Source organism: Castanea sativa, chromosome 12, assembly GCF_040712315.1.
Source record: "Castanea sativa cultivar Marrone di Chiusa Pesio chromosome 12, ASM4071231v1".
In the NCBI taxonomy this organism is placed as follows: domain Eukaryota; kingdom Viridiplantae; phylum Streptophyta; class Magnoliopsida; order Fagales; family Fagaceae; genus Castanea; species Castanea sativa.
In genome coordinates, this window is record NC_134024.1 from 30,038,852 (window position 1) to 30,062,010 (window position 23,159).

General features: G+C 37.8%; 2 protein-coding genes across 3 annotated transcripts; both read left to right on the forward strand.

Moving 5' to 3' along the window:
* The first annotated feature begins 6,491 nt into the window (after positions 1-6,491).
* Positions 6,492-6,953, forward strand: LOC142620502 (uncharacterized). Its single transcript, XM_075793864.1, has one exon. The coding sequence runs from the start codon at positions 6,492-6,494 to the stop codon at positions 6,951-6,953; it is 462 nt and encodes a 153-aa protein (XP_075649979.1).
* Positions 6,954-17,085: 10,132 nt separating this feature from the next.
* LOC142618366 (F-box protein 7) lies at positions 17,086-23,042 on the forward strand. Of its 2 annotated transcripts, XM_075791288.1 has the most exons (11): positions 17,086-17,255; positions 17,980-18,066; positions 18,180-18,292; positions 18,548-18,664; positions 18,756-18,852; positions 19,173-19,246; positions 20,260-20,313; positions 20,423-20,524; positions 20,712-20,770; positions 22,035-22,245; positions 22,633-23,042. In XM_075791288.1, the coding sequence occupies exons 1-11, from the start codon at positions 17,246-17,248 to the stop codon at positions 22,690-22,692; spliced, it is 984 nt and encodes a 327-aa protein (XP_075647403.1). In that variant the 5' UTR covers positions 17,086-17,245; the 3' UTR covers positions 22,693-23,042. The 2 variants fall into 2 exon arrangements, with proteins under 2 accessions (XP_075647403.1, XP_075647404.1); XM_075791289.1 differs by lacking the exon at positions 20,260-20,313 and having other exon boundaries at positions 17,115-17,255.
* Positions 23,043-23,159: the final 117 nt, after the last annotated feature.

The following is a 23,159-nucleotide window of genomic DNA, read 5'->3' on the forward strand; positions in this document are numbered from 1 at the left end:
AGAGATGGAGATGGGTGGTGAGTTTGACTAACGAGAGAGGGAGAAGAGATAATGATGAGTTAGGGATTTTGGTTGTCACGTGATTTGGATTTAATTTGATTTTTTAAAAATGACATGGCAGTACAGGTGTTTGCTGATGTGGCAAAAAAATAATTTTTTATTTTGGCCGTTTGCCACATCAGTAATTTCCATCCAAAAAATAACGGCAAGGATTAAGTTGACACGACACTAAAAGGTTAGGGATCAAATTGACATAATTAAAAAGTTAGGGACTAAATTGAGATACGGTGTAAAGGATAGGGACTAACTTTGTAATTTATCCTTAATTAATTATTAAATATATTTTTATTTTTATTTTCTATATATTATTAAGATTTTTTTTCATATAATGTTAAAAAATATATATCAATTTAAGAAAAATACTGGGATTAGAAAAATTTACACAGCTCGACACGCGGTGAGTTACAAGTGATGGAGGTATGGACCTACTACTTACAACTCACCATGAGGCGAGTTGTGACAAAAATTATGTAAGTTTTTTATGGTATTAGCATTACTCCTTTCTCTTTCAAGAAATTGCCTATCTCATATAATGATTTCATTTTCTTTTTTGTTTTCTTGTTTTTTTTTTAATTATAATTGTTTATGTATTTTTTATTATTATACTATTATTTTATAGAATTATTGTACTAATTTTATATCATAGTTATAATCAATACCTTTTGTATCTTTTTATATACACTATTATCTTTGTTTGACTATCTCTTTCCAATGCTTGGAATTCCTTTCTATGCCTATGAATTTAGACTCTAGTCCTGCACACACTAAAAAGATAGAACAATCTCATGACTCTCTCCAAAACTCCAAAATTAAAATTTATTACCTGAAATATTCTCCCTCAATCAACCAAAGTTGTTGTTAGCTCTATCCTCTCATCTCTCCCTGAATCGGTTGGTAGTTAGAGCTCCCCTTACCTTTAAACTCGGCAATCTCTTGAACATGTGAAATAAAAGTCTTTCCTTTTCCGAAATTCTTCTATCTTTCTTGGGCAGCTTGGCTTTCTTTTTTTAAGTTTCTAATTTTCTCCATACTGGTGAGTTTAAGTACTTGGTAACTGGATCTGGGTAGTTTGATATTTGATAAAGGAGATGAATGAAAAGGCTATGCATTTTCTATGTTCTCGTATTGTATGACACATCCCAGACTTATCTTGTCTTCTCTTCTTCTTCTTCTTTTAATAGTGTACACTTATTATTTGCTTTCGTTTAGATTTTTTAATTGTATTTCACCACAAACTTCTTTGCTTTAGTTTACCTTTTCTTAATTGTTTTTAGTTTTTTGTTTTACATTTTCTTAGAAGTGCTCTTTTTTTTTTTTTGGTAATATAGAAGTGCTCATTTTATTTGTTTGATTAGAACTAATTATCATTTTTTTTGCAGGTTGAGAGCGTTAGATGATCTTCAATAGTGTCTTTTTATAAATCAGGTTTTATTATTCTACTCTGTAAATATTATTTTATCCTTTTCTATCTTTTAATAAAAATTATATTTTATTTTATAGATGTTTAAAAAAAAAATTTATTTGTATATGAAAAATTTATAAAAATAAAACATAAAAAACTTAATTAAATGTCAAAAGGATCTTTAGATAAATTTGTTATTAGATAAACAATGCATGAAAATCTTAAAAATGATTAAAAAAATTAATAAATAAGGCCCCATTTAAAATTGTCACTTTAGGCCCCAAAATTCATTGAGCCGACCCTGTGGGAGAGTTCTTGAATTTTCTTTGGAAATTGGAATTGATATCATAATCAACTCTATTAGATATGAGAGTGCTTCTCTTGCCTTCTTTGGTCATTTGATACATGATGTGAAGTTGTTTGCAGGTGCCTTGGAAAAATTAGCTATTTTCATGTTTGTTAATAAAGTAATTCTGTAGGTCATAACCTTGTTAGATATGCAATCTGATAAGGGTATTTTTGACAAGAAAATTAAGACCCATAAGCAAATAAGGTCTGTGGAAGTGGACGACACCTATAGGACTGTCAGCCTTATTGAAATTGATGGAGTCCTCAGAACAACAACAATGGGGACGGTGCACCACTAAAAATTGACGGGTGCATCTGCCTAGACCAAAGGAGGATCGTTGAGCGACGGAAGACCCTAAACTGACGAAGAGGAAAGCCGATGAGTCCCACAGGGCCTTGATCCACACACATACTCATATATGGGAATATCTTGCACATCACACACAAAGACCCTACTACGCTCCCATATCTTCCTCATATAGAAAGACACCTAAAAATCTCAGAAACCCTAATACCAGATCTTCCCTATAAGGAAAAATCCCTACTTCTGAGGGATCTTAGTTCACTACTTGCCACTATATAAGCACCAAACCTCCTCTTTTCTTAGGTATGCAGAAAATCCCTAGCTCTCTCACTATAGAGTTCTTGGAGATTTCTCATTCACTAACTTGATCTTTAAAGGGTCTTTGGCTAGTACCACTCCAGTACCTTCTGCTTGATCTTTGTGTTCTTGTTCTGCAAGTACTTATTAGTGTGATTTGGAGCCAATAACTCACTGACGATTTTTGCGCATCATTAGTTGGTAGTGTCTATGGGAAACGAGTGATTAGCCATATCACCGCTTCTAAGACAAAGAGTTGCATGGTCCAGACATGTTCAATGGCTACCATCAACCAGGAAACAGGGAATCCCTCTAACACCTTGGAAAGACAAGTGCAAACCCTGGCTGCGACAGTAGAGTGACTTACCTAGCGAAACCAAGAGTTGGAGCAACAACTGAATCAAAGGAATGAACGACGTCTAGACGACCAGCGTGACGAGTAGGACAATGGCGAGCAGAATGGTAGTCACCTACCAAGGGGAGACCGACATAAGAGGGAGGACCAGGAAGAAAGCAATGTCCCCAGCAGACGGGACGGGCCGAAGGTCACTAACCGTCCATCTGAAATGGTGATCAACGCAATGCGCATGGCCCAAGATATGCAAATGATAAAGGAGAAGATGGACGTGATGATGAACGCCATGAGGGGACGGATATTCACCAATTTGGATGAGTTAGTCCAGTAGACAGACTCCCCTTTCACAACCCAGGTGACTTTCTTCTCCCTCCCTGCAAAGTTTAGGATCCCACAGGTGGAGACATACGATGGATTGAGGGACCCACTCAACCATCTAGAGTCATTTAAAACCCTCATGCACCTACAAGGGGTCCCAAATAAGATTATGTGCAGGGCGTTCCCTACTACGCTCAAGGGATCGACAAGGGTATGGTTCAATAAACTTACCATCAACACTGTCTCCACCTTCAAAGAATTGAGCGGACACTTCGTCACCCACTTCATTGGGGGGCAAAGGTACAAGAGATCCTCAACAAGTCTATTAAACATTAAGTAGCAGGAAGACGAAAGCCTAAGGTTGTACGTTACCCATTTCAACAAAGAGGCCTTCTTACTTGATGAAGCAAACGACAAAGTTCTTGTCACCGCATTTATCAACGGGTTGCAATCTGGGGAGTTTCTTTTCTCTATCTACAAGAATGACCCGAAGAAAATGGCCGATATGATGTACAAAGCCACAAAATACATGAATGTTGAAGATGCAATGATTGCCTGAGGGAGCAGACCAAAGAAGAGAGAAAGGTAGGACGATCCTCGTCCAGACAAAGAAAAAAAGTCAGCCCAAACAAGCGACTAAAGGGATGACAGGAGATCAAGACCTCTACTGGGGAGGACTGTGAACTTCAATCCTTTGAATACCCCATTGGATCAAGTCTCCATGTAGATAAGGGACAACGCAGCACTGACCTGGCCAAAAAAATTGAAGGGCGATCCGAACAAGAGGCCCAAAAACAAGTACTGCCATTTTCACGAGACCATGTGCACGACACCTCCGAGTGCTATGACCTCAAGCAGTAGATCGAAGCCCTCATCAAGCAAGGAAAATTACAGTGGTTCATCAGGGGTGGAGAGAACTCGCCAAGGGACCCCGAACCCAACTGGCGAGTTGAAGGAAGACCCAAAGCCCTGCTCAAAGAGATAAAGGTGATCGTAGGGGGGAACACAATGGCGGGATCCTCTAAGAAGGCAAGGAAGACATACTTACGGATGGTGCAGAGCATCCAGATTTCTGGACGATCACCTAGAACGACTAGGGTCATCAACCCAACCATTAGCTTCTGAAAAGAGGATGCTAGACGAAGACTCCACCTTTATGATGACGCCCTGGTCATTAGTTTTTCAATTGCAGATTTCAATACCCAACGGGTGCTAGTAGACAACAGGAGCTTGACAGACATCCTCTATCATCTTGCATTCCCGCAAATGAAGGTCGATCAAGAGCACCTCCTACTCTCGGACACACCATTAGTGGGATTTGGTAGCACCAAGCTCTTCCTCGTGGGAACTGTCACCTTACCAGTAACCATTGGGACGTACCCTCAACAGCTCACTAAGGAAGTCAATTTTCTAGTTGTTGATTGCTCCTCTACCTACAACGCCATTATTGTTCGACCTATGCTTAATGCATGGAAAGCAGCCATGTCCACATACCACCTGTTAGTAAAGTTCCCAACAGAGTATAGGATAGGAGAAGCATAAGGAGACCAGATGGTTGGCCGTGAATGCTACATTGTCATGCTAGAAATGGACGATCACTTGTAGGCATTAAGCATTGAAGAAAGACAGATTGTAGTAGAACCAACCGAAGACCTGGAAGAGATCTCCTGGACGATAACATCCCTGGCTGAATCACCTGTATCAGCACACAGGCTGACCTTTTAGCTCACAAAGGGCTTGCCCTCTTCTTGAAGAACAACCAGGACGTCTTCGCTTGGAGCCATAAGGACATGCTAGGGATTAGTCCAAGCATCATGACCTACAAGCTCAATGTGTGCCCATCCTTCCCTCCAGTCCAACGGAAGAAGAATGTCTTCACCCAGGAAAGATACAAAGCCATAGCTGAAGAGGTATGCAATCTGCTTGAGGCAAATTTCATTAGGGAAGTCTACTACCCTGAATAGTTGGTCAATGTAGTCATGGTCAAAAAAGCAAATGGCAAGTTGAGAATGTGTGTAGATTTCATCGACCTGAACAAAGCATACCCCAAGGACAGCTACCCACTCTCGCGCATCGACCTCCTCATAAACTCTACGGCTGATCACTAGCTATTAAGTTTCATGGAAGCCTTTTACAGGTACAACTAGATCAGATTGGATGAAGAAGACCAGGAGAAAACTTCATCTGTCACGAGCCAAGGACTCTTTTGTTACAAAGTCATATCGTTCAGACTAAAGAACGTTGGGGCGACATACCAAAGGCTTGTGAACAAGATGTTCACCCAGCAAATCGAGCGGAACGTTGAAGTGTACGTAGACGACATGCTTGTGAAAAGCGCGAGGGAAAGTAGCCACTTGGACGACCTTCGAGAAACGTTCGAAACCCTTCACCTCTATGACATGAAGCTCAACCCCAGCAAATGCATGTTTGGAGTAGTGTCAAGAAAGTTTCTGGGCTTTATAGTGTCGCAGTGCGGTGTGGAAGCCAGCCTCAAAAAAATTTAGGCCATATTGGAGATGACGCCTCCAAAGAACGTCAAGGATGTACAAAGCCTGAATGGTAGGGTGGAGGCCTTTAACAGGTTCGTCTCTTGGGCAATGGACAAGTGTCTGCCCTTCTTCAAGACACTAAAGAAGGCTTTCGAATGGACCAACAAATGCTAGAAGGCTTTTGAGCAATTAAAGTCATACCTTATGTCCCCACCATTACTTAGTCCATCCAAATCCGGTAAAGAGCACTCCCTCTACTTGGTTGTGTCACCAACGGCCATCAGCTTTGCTCTTGTCTAAGAAGAAGATCGTATACAGTTACCCGTCTACTACACCAACCAAGCGTTCCGAGGAGCTGAAGGAAAATACCCCACAATGGAGAAATTGGCCTTCGCACTAATTACAACCGCCCGAAAATTCAGGCCATATTTCCAAGCATACACCATATTGGTCCAAATGGAAAAACCACTGTGGAAAACAATGAACAACCCAGAGGCAACAGGGCAACTAGTTCTATAGGCGATAGAGCTCAGCGAGTTCGATATCCAATACCGACCCAAAACTGCGATCATGGCTTAGACTTTGACTGGTTTTGTTGCCGAGTTCACAGCGAAAAAGGATAAAGACAGCAGGCTAGCAACATGGATGATATGGACAGACGGTTCGTCCAACCAACGGGCCGGAGGAGCTGGGATCCTACTACAATCGCTAGAAGGAGATACAATAAAGTGTGTAGTCCGCCTTCAGTTCTTGTTGACAAACAATGAGGCTGAATATGAAGCGGTCCTTTCGGGCCTTAACCTAGCTAAAGCAACAGGGACCGTGTTAGTAGCCATACACAACGATTCACAAGTTGTCGTTGGGCACATCAACGATGACTACGAGACAACGGAGGAATGAATGAGAGGGTATCTAAGCATGATCAAAGGAGAGATAAGCAATGAGCTCTTGGCCAGGTTTATGCAAATTCCAAGGGAAAAGAATGAACAAGCGGACCGTTTGGCCAAAGTTGCATCTACAGAGTATATGTTTGTCCCTAATCAAGTACTATCCTTTGTCCAATATTCTCTTACCATTGACAAAGTAGCGGTACAGGTGATCCCCATTGGAACCAACTGGACTACACCAATCATATCCTACCTCAGGAACGGGACGCTCACAAAAGACCACAATGCTTCCCGTAAATTGAAGGTACAGTCGTCACGTTTCATGCTAATTAGGGATGTCCTTTACAAGAGGGGCTTCTCTCATCCATATCTGAGATGCCTAGTCCTCGCAGAAGTAGACTATGTCGTGAGAGAAGACCATGAAGGAATGTGTGGGAACCACTTGGAGGCACGCTCGCTTGTCCATAAGCTGATACAAGCAGGATACTATTGACCCACTATGTAGAAGGACACCTAGTCCTACGTGAAGGCGTGTGACAAGCGCCAACGCTTCAGCAACATCATACGACAGCCATCGGAGGAACTTACACTAATTAGCGCCCTTTAGCCATTCACCAAATGGGGGTTGGACATAGTAGGACCCTTCCCCATGGCGATGCGGAAGCTCAAGTTCCTTGTCATAGGGATTGACTACTTCACCAAATGGGTCGAGGTAGAACCTATGGCCATTATCACGGAGAAAAATGTCCGGAACTTCATCTAGAAAAGTATCATTTGGCCCTTCGGAATCCCTAGGGTCTTCATCTCTAACAATGGGAAGCAATTCAATAATGACACGTTTAAAGATTTCTATCAACAGTTAGGGATCAAGAACCACTATTCCTCTCCTACCCACCCTCAAGCCAATGGACAAGCTGAGGTTACAAGTTAATCCTTGCTCAAGATGATCAAGACTCGGCTCAAAGGGGCAAAGGGTATATGGCCGGACGAACTACCCAGAGTCCTATGGGCATATCGAATGATAGCTCGCACACCTATAGGTGAAACACCTTGTAGACACTCGATTTTGTACCCATAATTTAATCAAGGAAGATGATTAGAATGACTATTCACATACCCAAAATTCACGATTGCATTACATGCATTAATTCATTCATTGCATATCATAAAAATGATCTTGAGGTTCTAAGGATCGCGACGGTATGTCCGATTTCCAAATCGAACTGTTGGATTGAAAGATATTGCATGATCAAGTTTGCACAGTCTACATGCATTTTGTTTAGGTGGAACCAACCACACGTGATTAATTTAAATTAATTATGATTGACTAAACAATTAAAATTAATTTAATAATATTGTGATTAGTTGTTAGTGTCAAAAATAGGCTTGCTTGCATGGGAATAAAGTTGATAATTAGATAACAATAAAATTGAAAATAATCAAGACTTTTTGGAGTGTTTATCTATAAGATAATCATTACTGTAAAGACCTGAATATCCAAAAAAGATGTTTAATTTTTAGGATATGAATTAAAAACACGTCTAAGTGCAAGTCTCGACTTAAAAAACCTTAAAAAAGGAGTCCATAGTGGACCAAAACTCAAACACGGGTCTAGCACCCAAGAGGGCCATTCGGCACTTTTGGAGTGCCGATTGGCACAAATTGTGGGCATGGCCCGAGGGCTCCTAAATTGAGATAAATCTTATCATTTTCAATTTTTTAGAGATAAGGACACATTCCAGTTCGTATTCTAATCATTCAGCTAATTCTTCGAAGCATTCTAGCCTCTATAAATAGAGGATGCCTCTCAAAATTCAGCACACTTTTTCATGCTCTCTGACCCCTCTTCTTTCTAGCTCTTCTCTTCTTTTCTTTTCCCCCTTACTTTAAAGACGTTTTGGAGGCTCTTGCCTTAGGAATTTCTTTTCTGTAAGCAAAATATTTTAGGCTTCAAAGAGTTGAATAAATTTCTTTGAATCTTAAAATATCCTTTCACTAAGAATAGCACGCTCATGCAAGAGGTAGTCTATTTCTTCTTCTTTTTTTTTCTAGTATTTTTTTTTATTAATTTTGTTTGATGATGCATGAATAGGTTTAAGGTGTTTTATTATTTCTGGTTCTTGATATAATTGCCATGTTCTATTTGAAATTTCTTTAAATATGTTCTTAGTTGATTTTTGTTATGATTTCTCTCTTGAATTGCAAAATCTACTAATTATCAAGGATTTTTTAAACTAAAAATTGAACTAAATTTTTCAGATTTGATTTTTCAAAACTAAAAATTGATCTGTATTTTCATTAAATATAGATCTAAATTTTTTAACATATAAAACTGATTAGTATTTTCATTAAGTATAGATCTGATTTTTTTTCACACAAAACTGATCTGTATTTTTATTAAATATAGATCTGATTTTTTTAACACATAAAACTTATCTGTATTTTCATTAAATATAGATCTGATTTTTTTTAAAACATACAAAACTGATTTGTATTCTCATTAAATACAGATCTAATTTTTTTAGAAAAATTTTTCTTTAATACAATTGTAGATTTTGAAATTTAAAAGAAGAAATTAAAAATTAGGTTGAAGTCTTTTCTTTTTCTTAATATGTGATGCATATAAAATAAATTTATCTCATGAGTATGAGTCCTCTTTCAAAAAGTCTTTTTTATTTTATGTCCAATAATAGATATGATTTTTTTTTATAAACCAAAAATCGTTTTCTTAACTATTCAAAACAGATTTGATTTTTTCTTGATAAAATCACTTTTTTTTTTAACTATTCAAAACAGATCTGACATTTTTTTACAAAAATCTTTTTCTTTTCTTTACATAAAAATAGATCTGATTTTCTTTACAAATCTATTATTTTTTCTTTACACAAAAACAGATATTATTTTCCTTACAAATAATTTTTTTTTTTTTTATCTATATAAGAACAAATCTAATTTTTCTTTACAAATCTTAATTTTTTTAATTCACAAAACATATTTGAATTTTTCTAAAAAAGAGGATACATTTACAAGATAAATTTATTTGAATTAATTTTGGTCAAGCGTCTATCATGTATATTCAACATATCATTCACATCATGCAAAAAGGGTATATTGGTCATTAGAGTCTAGAAGATCGGACTCTATCTAGGCGGAATGGGTGCCTAACACCTTCCAAACTTAGCCCCCGAACTTAAATTTTTTTGGATAGGTAGACTAGTGTCTTATTTTCTTTTTCTAATTTTGGTAGATTGTAACTAGGACAAAAAGTTTTGTATTCTTTTACATAGATTGTAACTAGGACTCAAAGCCTTGTAAGGTTCAATTTACCAAGATTGTATTTATTTTTATTCAATAAATGACAATGAAGTATTTTGATCATGTAATTTGTATTTATTTTTTCTTATTTTTTGTATAAAAAATAAGTGGATACTCCACATCACTTACCCCAAAAGAGTTATGCCCTGAAAAAGCACCCAAATCTCTTTTTTGAGAGCAACCCAATTTTCGTAGTCTCTCATACACATTTTCGCCTTGCATTTGAAAGTGAAGCCGTCATCCCGGCAGAAGTTGGACTGACCAGCTATCAGATATCCCACCATGACAAAGAAAGGAATGAAGAGGGGATGTGCCTACAGTTGGACCTTCTGGATGAAGTTAAAGATGCAGCAGAACAACAGACTGCACATTATCAGGACCTAATGGCAAAACACTACAACACCAAAGTCAAGCCTTGTCATTTTTAGGTCGAGGACCTAGTCCTTAGGAAAGTGACGATAGCCACTAAAGACCCTGCATAGGGCAAATTGGGCCCCAACTAGGAAGGACCTTATAGGATCATTGATTACCATAGAAAGGGGACCTACTACCTAGAGACCCTCGATGGACAAAGACTTCACCACCTGTAGAATACCGAGCACTTAAAGAAATACTACTAGTAGTAAACGAGTGCAACCTATTTTATCGCTTTCTTTTATTATTTATGTTAAAGTTGGATGTTGAAAGATGTTGAAGTTTTAAGGGTATTAAGTTTTTTAAGCTTTTTTTATTATTAATAAGACTTGAAATGATTATCAGAAACATTGTCCTACTCTACCCTTCAATGAGTCATGCAAAAATTTTACTAAGTCCTACCTATAGGGTGGACAGACGACCAAGGATACCGATGGGTATTCGGTCACAAAAGCTTTACCAAGTCCTACCTACGGGGTGGATAGATGACCAAGGATACCAACGGGTACTTGGTCACAAAAGCTTTATTATGTCCTACCTACGGGATGGACAGACAACTAAGGATACCTACGGGTACTTGGTCATCAAAATTTTTACTAAGTCCTACCTACAGGGTGGGCAGACAACCAATGATACCAACGAGTATCTAGTCACCAAAATTTTTACTAAGTCCTATTTATAGGATGAACGAACGACCAAGGATAGCAATGAGTATCTGGTCACAATTTTCTACTAAGTTCTACCTACGTGGCAGACGAATGACTGAGGACCCCGACGGGTACCTAACCATGAGAAAATCACAAAGTAAACACACAAGTATTATTGTAGGGTAACCAAATGAAATAAAACGCCGACGACTAGCAAAAACGCAGGCATGATCAAATCTTTGTGATAGATAGGAGGCATATCCACAATAACAATAAACATACAAAACGATAAAATGACAAGTAAAAGCAATGAGTAAAAAGCAGTAGATATAAATAAATCCAACGGGGTTAAGAGTTTGTATATAAGGCCCAAAAGAGGGGGCGTCTACCGTTGTCTTACAATTAAAATTACAAAAAAGAAACATTAAAACAACTTAGAAAAAAGAGATAAAATTAGGACAAGGGAGTGTCAGAAAGGGGTTGATCCACAGTAGATGGGCTATCGGCAGCAAACAGACCCTCAGGAGCGACCGGGCCTTTAGGGGCAAATTGAACGACGAACTCAGCGTTGGAATCCTTCACCTCCTCCTTAACGATGTGAATGGAGTCTATGGCCTCGTTGCTCCAACGTTGGCACCCCTAGGGGTCAGCGGGACAATATCGTCTATGGCCACCTGGGACAAGTCCAAATCTGGGTAGACGGCTGCCACTTGTTTCAAGCAGTCATCAAACCCATCGCTATAGTAGCCACCGCACCCATCAAAGTATGGTTGTGAGGTATAAAACTCCGCCACAACGTTAGCTTTGGCTTTTTCCATCTGCTCGCGAAGGGCAGCCAACTTCGTCATCAGGTTGGTGGTCGTTTTCTCCAACTCCTCACAATGACAAGTCTCCTTCTCTAACTGGGCAAGTTTGGCTGTCAGCTCTATACAAACAGCCCCCTTATACCAGTCCCTCTCCTTGTTCTCTATCTTTTAATGTTTGCGGAACCAATGGATGGACCGATGGATCACCCCCTTATTGGCCACACTTCTATCCTGAAGGGCTCTCATCCGCACCATCGCCTAAAATGAAAGAATGATGGTTAGAATAAATAGATAAAGAAATATGGAGTATTTAAATCGACAAATACATACCCTTGACAAGTCATAAAGACCAAAAGCCCCCAGATCCTCTGAGGTGTGCTCATCACACACGTCCATGTCTGTCTCCTTGATGATCGAATTGATCATCTCGGCAACGTAGTCCTTGTGAGTGACCAGCCTCTGGACGGGGCCGGGGACGGCGGGGCCTTTCCCTGTCATTAAACCTTTTCCAGCCCCATGATAAGGAGGTGGAGGAGACTTTTGCTGCCGATCCCCATGGATAGCTCCAACAGGCAGACCCGTTTCCTTCTTGGACGGACAGTCTTCCTTCGCATTGCTTTTCCTTTTAGGGGCCACTTTGAAGGCCATCTTGGGGGCCGACACCAACGCCAATGCCTCCCTCTGTTGCTTGTGTGCAATAGTCGACTTTCTCACCATCGCTCTCTAACGGTTTGCGTCCATCTCTGTAAAAGGTGACAGAGAAAATTAAATAAAGAGACAAAATAAAGGTAATTGACAAAAGGTATACAAATGGAGAGGGAAACCTACGTTGGCGTGAGAAAGCGCTCAGTCGTCGAGCTTCGGGTGTTGGTACTGGACCTCCGCAGAAGGCATGAAGGGTATCAAGTGTCACTAGATCCTTACACTTCCTCTAATCAAGAGGGCTCACCCAAACTCGTTGGAGGAAGCTCTCCTACTCATTAGTTATCTGCGAACAGACTTGAGCTAAAAAGCAGAAAGCCAAAAGTTCAATACATAACTAAAGTTGATGAGGTAATAGGGAATAAATACCGACGACTCACCAGACTCCTTAACAATACCCTAAGTATTGTCAAACCCGTCAGGCATGTTATTCCACTCCTCGGGTCTACACACCTAATACGTCCCCTTAACAAAGAAATACATGTTCTTCCAATTCCTATTAAAGTCAAGCATATCGGACACCAACCTGAGCGATGACTTTCTAGCTAGGAAGTGGTAGATGCCCTTCGATGAGGAAATCTGTTGGGGCTTATAACAATAAAAAAAAACTCGTCGAGGGTGAGCCGACGGTTTCCTCCACTCAACTGACCCTATATCACCTCAACACCAATAAAGATTCTCCAAGCATTGGGGGCAAGTTGGCTAGCGGACAAGCCCAAATAGTTGGCTAGCTAATGGTGCAGCTCTGTCAGTAGCAATCTCAGTCCTACGGTGAACATAGCTTCATAAATGCCTACATCTGCCGTCTTTCCTGAGTAGCACCTCTCGAACTTCCTAGGCAGACGAAGGGGAATGCTCTCAGGGATTTGGTGATGGTCGCGGAGGGTGTTGAAAACCTTCTGGGACATAGTCGGCTAAAAGTCGTTCACCGTCCATATCTGGGGGAGAATAAAGGGCCTATGGCCGCTATTGTCTACCTGACATACCACCTCGTCACCCTCCACGTGACTTTCCTCGTCACCTTCCTCTCCTTCCTCTTCTTCTTCCTCTTCCTCCTCCCCCCCCACCCCAATCACCCTCTTCTTCTTCTTCTTCTTTCTCATCCTCTTCATACTCCTTCTCTTCCTCCTCAGCAAGGGAGTGAGTAGACGGTTCCCTTTCTGGGGACCAAGATAAATCTTCCACTAGCTCTCACCCTGATGGATAAACCTCGTCGTAACCCGCATCCTCATGGACTGACAACGATTGTTCACTTGTTGCTTCTTTATCACCTGACATCTATTCACTTACAAGTGATGAAGGTATTCTAAGAACCTATTCGATGGGTTTCTATATAAATGACGACTAACTAGAAAAATAAGAAAATAAAGTAAGGAGAAGAAACTTATAAAGATGGTACACAATGGCTCAAAGTGATGGGTGACTTGAAAACGATGGAATGACATGGCGATAGAGTAGCTCTAATCCTGGACTCTCAAGAAGTAAAAATAAAGTAAAGAAAATAAACTGTGGGGGGAAGGAATATTTAGAGAGTGAAGGGGTGCGGTATACGAAGCGATGCTTTTGATTAGAAACAAGACCAACCAACAAGTGTCACATGTCACCTAGCATTTAAACCAATGGTTGTGTTAACAACAATATTTTTGTATTTTTTCTAACAAAAGTTTTTGTCTTTATTCACCTTTATGTCAAAATTTCAACTTTTTAAGTATTATATGGTGTTATTTTTGACTTTTTTCTAACAGTTTTTTTTGTCCTTTTTCACCTTAACAAGCACCGAACCAGTGCTTGTTAACAAATCCCTTAAACCAAAGGCTACCTATGCCATTTAATGACACTCTCTTCAATAAAACATTCATCTAATGATCATAAAGACCCTTATTACTCGAGGCCTATCAGCTACAGCTAAAGGAACCATGGAGTAGGGGGCAGCTAATAAGGGTATTTTTAACAAGGAAATTAAGACCCATAAGCAAATAAGGTATGTGAAAGTGGATGACACCTATAGGACCATCAGCCTCATTGAAACTGACGGAGTCCTCAGAACAACGACAATGGGGACGGTGCACCTCTAAAAATTGACTGGCGCATCTCGCCAGACCGACAGAGGATCATTAAGTGACAAAAGACCCTAAACTGACGAAGAGAAAAGCCGACGGGTCCCACATGGCCTTACTTGATCCACACACATACTCATATATGGGAATATCTTGCACATCACGCACATAGACCCTACAATGCTCTCATATCTTTCTCATATGGAAAGACACCCTAAAATCTTGGAGACCCTAATACCAAATCTTCCCTATAAGGAAAAATCCCTACTTTTGAGGGACTGAGGGATCTTGGTTTACTACTTGCCACTATATAAGCACTATACCTCCTCTTTTCTCAAGTATGCAAAAAATCCCTAGCTCTCTCACGATAGAGTTTTTTGAGATTTCTCATTCACTAACTTGATATTCAGAGGGTCTTTGGTTGGTACCACACCAATACCTTTTGCTTGATCCTTGTGTTCTTGTTTTGCAGGTACTCATTAGCGTGATTTGAAGCCAACAACTCACTGACGATTGTCGTGCATCATCATAATCTATGTCACAAGTTTATCAGTGTGAATGAAGGATGTCTTTCCACACCTTATAGTTGTTGATGGGGTATGATAAAATACACCAACTCCAATGTCGTCCATGACAATCGTCCAGAACAAGGATGGGAAAGCGAATGTTGTAAAAATCTTGTCTGTGACAAGCTCGTCCGTGCAGGAAGAGGCTTGCCTATAGAAGATGCACTCCAGGTAGGAAGGTCGTCCATGTAAGGAAGATCGTCCCTAAGAAGGTCGTCCATAGAAGGACGAACTTCCTTGGAAGCAAGGTACGCTCGTCAAGAAGACCCCTGGATGAGCCTTTGACACTTAAAAAAATCCCCGGTTCGGTACTACAACTCCTTATCACATGCATAACTTCCAGTGACAATTATATAAGGAAATGTAACTCCTAAACGGTTGTGGAAGTTATCCATGAACCCTCAAACCTCCTCAAATATAGGGGAGGTTACAAGTATAATAACCGTTTTCAGGGTGCACTATATAAACGCCCATTCAGACCAGACAAAGGTATGTTTTTTACATTTCTTGAAAAGTTGGAACTCCAAAATTTAAGAGAGAAAAACTAACTTTGGCATTGGAGGGTTCTTGGCCGGCGACCCCGGTCACCTTTGATCATTGTTCTTTCTTTTCCAGGCCATCAATACAGCTAGTAGTCCTTTCAAGCATCCAGCCTACTGATTTTCTTTGCATCATCAATTGTAATTCAAGCCGACTTGACTTTTGTTTTTTAATAAAATTTACAGCTTTCTTCTCAAAAAAAAAAAAGTCTCTAAAAAAGAGGACATTATTGTTATCTTCTAAAAGTGAAAAGTGGAAAAAAAAAACTCAAATTCTTTATGTAATAATTTATTCTCATTTATAAAACTTTATGCACAAAAGAATAAAACTTGAGAGTAATTACATGATAACATAAATTTAAGTAATATTCGGTGTCTATGTAACTATAAAAAATATTTTCATTCACAAGTAGAATTTTGACTTTGAAAAAAAATTGATTAATTCATACAAAAAATATCTATAACAAATAAATCAAATATAATGAATATGCTATATTTTTGTGGAAAGTACGCGCATACATGTGTCAATAAAATTTGTATTTGAAGTTAAATCCAAGCTCTAGGGGTGTTCAATCAACCCGCCAACATTTTAGGAGATGATGGGTTGGCTTGGGTTGCCAATTTTTTTTGGGGGGGGGGGGGGTTGGGTCTATTTTGAGTCAGTAGATTCATAAATACACCTAATCCAACCTGACTTACCTATATTCAATATATATTGCATATATATATTATATTTTTTTGTTAATTAATCCTTTGCCCCTCTTCCTGATATAAAACATAAACTCTAACCTATTAAGTGATTTCTCATTTCAGAAGATGGTAGGAGCCAACAAATAGTTGTATTATTGGTGCTATTCTATTTTGTTTCTCAACTGAGTTGGGATAAAACTATTTTTGATATTTTATTATTAATTGTCATTTGGTTTAAGTATTTGTGTTGGTTTGATAATTTGTGTATGGTGCCATGATTGGAATTTTTTGAAGATGGCCGCGCTGCACTTGGAATGTTGTTGTTGTTCTAATGCTCATGTTATTTATATATTTTTATTTTTTAAAGTCCGACCCGTGAGTCCAATTCTATCGAACTTGACTCACGGAGGTTGGGTTGAACCATTGTGATGAGTTAAGTTAAATTTTTTCCAACCCAACCATGATAGACAGAGGTTGGGTTGGACCATTGTAATGAGTTAAGTTAAATTTTTTCCAACCAACCATGATAGATTAAATTGAAGACATTCCTCGTCCCGTCATGCACACTCCCTTTGCCGTTGGACTCTTTTAAGTTTTTTTGATCTCTAGTACGAGGTGTTGCTCACAAATATTATTAATTTTTTTATATGAGCCTAGCTTTAATAAATAAATAAAAATACTTTACCTTTTTAGTGCCGAATAAAAAAGTGTACTCTATTTTTATCCTTAAAAAAATAAAAATAAAAACATAAACGAAGGTTCAAATCAAAACGAAAAGTTTACTGATGCTCAAAAAAAAAAAAAAAAAAAAAAAAAACGAAAAGTTTACTGAGTCTGCTGACAATCATACGCACCTAAAAGCCTCAGAATGGGCCCACCCGTGGACAGTTTCCTTCTTTGTAGTCGGTCTTCGGTAACTATAAACGGTATAATAGCGTAGCGTAGTTTCTCGTCTAATTTTCCTGTCCTTTTCCTCCCAATTTTCCCGAGAAAATTGAGGGGCCCAAGCTTCCATTGTCTCAGAGGAAAAACCCATTTATCCATTCTCAATGGCTTCAGGTATTATAGTTTTTCACTAATTTATTCTAAGTTTCCATTCGATTAGACTGATTTTATTATCAAATTCCTGAAGCTTAGTCCTTGACAATTCACTGAAATTATGCGTGATTTTATAAAAATTTTGTGGAATATTCGTGATGCCCATTTGCTAAATTGTTAAATTATATTTGAATTTTGTGATTTTACGTTATGGGTATTTGTTGTATATTCACATCACATGTACTGCAATTGTTATCTGGTTGTTTCGAAGATATACTGATATGAAATTTATTGTAGCATGCGATTAGGTTCTGAGAAATACGAAAATAAATAAAATTTATTCGTGTTTCATTTCGTTTCAATTTTAATGAGAATCACACACCTGTCTCTCCAACTCACCTCAATTGAGTCAAGTAGTTGCAGTAAAAGCACATTTTAGTTTGAATTTTTGTTTACTCAACTCCCATAGAATGGGAAATATAAAATGAGAAGTGCTATGTCTAAAACATTTTCACAATAAATCCTAGATGGCAAGTTGTTATTGGTTTTAATTTGAATCCATCACTGAAATTACTGTTTGCCCACCAATATCAATCAGTGCCACTTAAGATTTGTTGTGAAAATATTGTGGACATAGCATTTCTCATATAAATTCAAATATGTATTTTGGTTTGAATGAGAATTGAAGTCAAAAGGCCTGTCTTTCTTGGTTATATAAATCTCAATTGGTAATAATGCATTGCAGATTTTGCGTTATCAGTTCCTCCTGAACTTGAATCAGCTTTGCGGTTGAAGACGGTTCAGTACTTTGTAACAAAAAGGCCTTGGCTTGGTAATCTCTAGTCACTCTATTCGCTATTAACATATGCTATCACCGTGATCTAAATTCGCACTTTGGATTTTAGATTTTTATGAGTTCTTATTGTTTCAGGTTTTATGTTTCAGATCTCTATGGAATTAATGTTAGGCCTGTTGCACCATTTGGAAGTGTTAGTAGCAAACCATATGTTGAGTCAGCATTATTACATCGCTGTTTGCCCGATGAACTTCTCTTTGAGGTATTGTATGTTTGGTCAAGAAGCTAATATGTTTTAAGAGAGCCTAATTGCTATGATAAATACTTTCATTATTTGTTATCTATTCATTATCTTCTGATTGGTAGCTTAGTAATGGCGGGAAAAGAAAAGAACCCCAACCTTATCTTTTGACTCTGCATACAAATAAAGAGGCAACATAGAGGAGAAATTCAATAGATAAAATTATTTTTACTTTTTTTATTTTTTATTTATAAATCTAATGGATTTTATACATAGGTTTTCGCAAGAATGACTCCACATGACTTAGGAAGGGCATCTTGTGTTTGTCGGAAATGGAGGTACACAATTCGTAACCCTGTGTTTTGGCGCAATGCATGCTTGAAGGCTTGGCAGGTAAATTTGGTGTCTATTATGAAATATGAACCATTTCTCATTTCATTGTATGTAATAATTAAAGCTTAAAACTGGGACCTCTTTTGTGAAGCTCTCTGGAGTGGTGGAAAATTTTAAAATTTTGCAGTCAAAATATGAGGGATCATGGAGGAAAATGTGGCTTTTAAGACCAAGGGTCCGTACAGATGGTAAGATACGCTTACATAAATTTTCTTCATTTAATTATGAGCATTTTAAATTTCTGTACCTCATATCGTTTGATGCCGTTGATCTCCCGGCTTGATAATTAGTCCAGTCTGTCCAGAAAAGTTTATGATGTTAAAGATGTGCTCAACTCTGCCCTCTGGACATAAAGAGAATATGTTCTATTCTTGTCTTATTGCCTTATATTTTTGCAATGCTCATAAACAAAACTTGGGTGCCATTCTGTTATTATCATTGTTCCATTTTTCTCTAACTCTTGGGCTTTCTGAAGAGCATTTGAAGTTTAAAGTAGTTCATATTTCAGGTATTTATGTGAGCAGGAATACCTATATTCGTGCCGGAGTTGCAGAGTGGAAGATCACCAATCCAGTCCATTTGGTATATTTTTGTTCTATTTATCTTATCCATGTGATATTCTTTTATAATTTATTAAAAGGTTTGTTCTTGTACAAGGTGCAAATTGGTTCGTGTATTATATGGACAAGATATCAAGAAAGCCAAAAACCCCCATTTGATGTGCTTCTTCAAATTACTTTACTTTCCTTGAAACATTTTCTAGATTTAAGATATGATCGGTGCAATGGTGATTCCATTGTTTTAGAACTCTGTCATATATCAGTCCTTTTTTATAAATAAATCCCATACCCATCTATACTACATACCTTCTAGTTATGAGAGGATAACTGGATTGGAGAATGATAAGATTGGTCAAATCATGCTTGGTAGTGAAGTGTGAAACTATGCAAATGATCTCTCTCTTTTCATTTGTAATTTCCATTATTTCTAATTCTTTAGGCTATATATGTATACATCCTGTGTACATGAGATAGTTCCTTTTATCAATAATTACTTTTAAATATATATATGTGGGTCAGGATCTAATTACACTTGGTATAACTCTTTGTTCATTTTACACCATTCAATGTTTAATATTTTAAAAATTTCACCGTTGTATTACACTACTTCGACATTCTCTTTGTCAAGGGACATATTAACAAGAGTACCTGGAGTAAAGTTAGGGGAGGATTTTTCATTCTCTTCAAATACAGAGTTATATACACTGGGCCCAATGTGAATAACCAGAGTAAATGGAAAAGATTGGTGAGGATCTTACATTCTCTGCAATGGAGAGAGATCCATTATGGACTTCTTTGGCTCCATTATTCAATGTATTGCACCCATCATATGGAAGTTAGAAATGATGAGATATGGAACATGCTAATTGTGGGAACCAAGTCTCAACAATAATTGCCTAAAAGATCTTCACTTTTGGCCGATTATGGAAGAAGCTAGAATTGAATAGGAATATAAAAGCCGCTTCAACCTCTTTTTGTTATGCAATTGTATCACTTTCTTTTCTGCTAATCCTTCTGTATATTTGTGCTTTGCAGGTATGCTATTTCCGTTACATGAAATTTTTTCCATCTGGCAGATTTCTCTACAAGGTTATAAACTTATAATCCTCCTAACTCACTTGATCCATTGAAATGGTGGAAAAGAAGTTTTGTTTTTTATAGCTAACTGCTTCCATTTTCTTTAATCTGCAATGGTTAGAATTCTTCGCAAAAGGTCAAAGATGTGGCAAAATGCATGAACTTTCGAGCATCTTCAACTGACTGTGTTTTTAAAGGCCATTACACATTGTCTGATAACCAGGTTAGGTTCAATTTTTTGCAAATTCTCAAGCATCTAAATTCATATCCTTTTGAATATTCTTGTTTTTCTATTACATTCTATTAATTATGCTAATTGGTCAGAAGCCTGCTTTCCAACTACTTTTGTTATCTTCTTCAAATGCTTAATAGGCATGTTGGAGGTATTTATGGCTCCTCTTTCATTGCAGGTTGAAGCTGCTGTTTTGTATCCTGGCTTGCGTCCTACTGTGTTAAGAATCCGCTTAAGGTATAGCAATTATTGCCTATAAATTTGTTTAACATTTTGTATTTTTACAGAAGAAGAAGAATATTACTGTTTCTGGAACCTTTTTACAAATGAAAGAATGACTTAGAGAACTGAACAATTAGCAAACTTTTTATGGTGTTTCTTCTCAAAGCTTGTTGACAGCAATTAGACAACTCATTCTTGCCTGTTCTTCTTTTTCTTCTTCTAAATGAGTTGAAAACCCTGTCTCATAAAGAATGGGCTTAAATGGAGATAATAAAAACTTCTATGCATATTTTTTGTATTTAATATGTGCATATAGATTATGATATTATTATCATTTCTGATAGATGAGATGGTACATTCTACCTCCTAGCTGTACATATTGATCTTTGGTGGGCATTAGTACCAACCAGCATTATCATAATATTATAATGTGAACAGTGTTTGTTACGCCATAATTGTGAATTGTCAAGGGAAGCCAGTCAGCTTGGGCAGCACCCACTCATTGTTACTAAGATGCACTGTTAAATGGAACTTTTGCCAATGAGGTCTAGCTCAACTGGCAGTACTAGTCTGTGCAACAATCCACCCAAACCACCCAACCGGCTACGCTCCGCACCATCTCGCATGGATATAATATTTATTTCCGGGTTGGGTGGACTTCGAGTGACTGGTTGGGTTGGGTGGCGGGTTGAGTTTTTTTAATCCACCAAGACCCGAACCAACCCGTCTATTTATATATTAATCTTTGGTAGTTTTTATCTCATATAAAACTTAAGTTTTTTCTTTTTATCAGTAAGTGCATGATTTACACATGTTAATATGGAAAATGTGATATTTTTCTGACATATTCGTAAGCATGCATAATGGCATGGATTTGCTTAATAGATTTTTTTATTTTTATATTAGTAAGTGGACACTTCCTATGACTTCCTTTAATGGTTTATACTTTTGTTGCAAGTCCTTCAATGGTTTATAGGATTTAGAAGACATACTTTTTAAATTTATTGGTAAATGGTAAAATAAAACTTGAAGTTTAGTATACAACACAAAGCTAAAAACTAACCCATCCAATCTGCTAAGTTGAAACCCAAATTTTCAACCGACCCACCATCTTTGTTGGTTGGATAGTCAGTGGTGGTTTGGAATTTTTTTAACCTACCAATGACAGATTGGTTAAATTTTTTTCCCTCAATCCGTACTGTGCAGTGTCCTACCTACTTTGTTAAATGGAACCTTTACTTGCAAATTTTTTATTTTGGTTATCTGCTTTCTTGTATAGGTTAAGAGGAACAACTGTAGGGGCTAACAATCGGATGGATCTACTCTCACTTGTTACTAGTGGTGTGAATGATAGTGAGATTAATGACCCTGATGAGGACATCCTTGAGGTGGTTGAAGGGTGGCAGGATGATGAATCACACAACCCAGATGTGCCTGCAGTCTCACACCGGAGGGGCATGATGCCTTTTGTCTTTGTTCCATTTCATGAGGTACATGTTTTTTCCGCTTTTCCCCTTGAATTCAGAAGCATTAAAAGCTCTCCAAACTCCTTCCCACAATGGATGCATCATACATGCACACTTCTTATTGGTGATTGATTTTAATTACTTTTTGCATCCAGCAGCTCAACAAAAATAATCAAGATGCTTGGCTGGAATTAATTTCTCCTAAGTGATGATCTATTGTATTTTTTTTTTTTTTTTTGTTGGTCAAGTAAATGAAGATATCTAGTTCATTCCTTAGTTGTCAGAGTTTATCTGCAGACCCCTAAGATGTGCAGCAATAAAGCTAAAGACCAAGAAAAAGAAGTTTTTGTCATAGTAGTGTTTTGTTCTATATTTTTTTAATGTTTGGCATTTGTTGTGTCCTTGGTATAGGTGGAAACTACAGTTTTGAATCTGCCTGTGGAGAAGATGGATTATTTTGTCCCTGGTTGATTCATCAAAAGACCAAGGATCTTCCTTCTGTAAATAAATAATTCAACTAGGCATTTTAGATCACATGGTTTTCCTGTATTTTGTGTATAAATAGCAATGGAGTCAAGAAGCAACTTGATACATGTCATTTTACTGTTGTGTGCTGGCAATGGTGGACTCGTCTGGATTCTTTTCACTCAATATGGCATAGGTTTCAGTGTGTTCAACTTCAATCTTGTTTCCTCCGGTGTTTTTGTTGTGTGAGGGCATCATATGTATTAAATGACAACTTGAATATTGAATTCAGAACTACTGTAATCCGTCATGACTGTTTTTGGATTTAAATGTTACGTAAGTGATTATTAATTTAAGTGCTTGCATATTTATTTTATTTATTTGAAAATGAAAACAAGCAAAATGGCAGCAGCTATTTGTAAAAAGAAAGGTGGGGGAAAAGGAAATCAGTGAATGTGACTAAAGTGTAACGT

Bases quoted from the DNA above. Each gene is read 5' to 3' on its own strand.
- LOC142620502 (XM_075793864.1), top strand. From the start codon at position 6,492: ATGATCAAAGGAGAGATAAGCAATGAGCTCTTGGCCAGGTTTATGCAA.
- LOC142618366 (XM_075791288.1), top strand. The intron at 18,853-19,172 runs GTAAGATACGCT...TTCATATTTCAG, and splicing joins ACCAAGGGTCCGTACAGATG to GTATTTATGTGAGCAGGAAT. The intron at 19,247-20,259 runs GTATATTTTTGT...TGTGCTTTGCAG, and splicing joins TCACCAATCCAGTCCATTTG to GTATGCTATTTCCGTTACAT.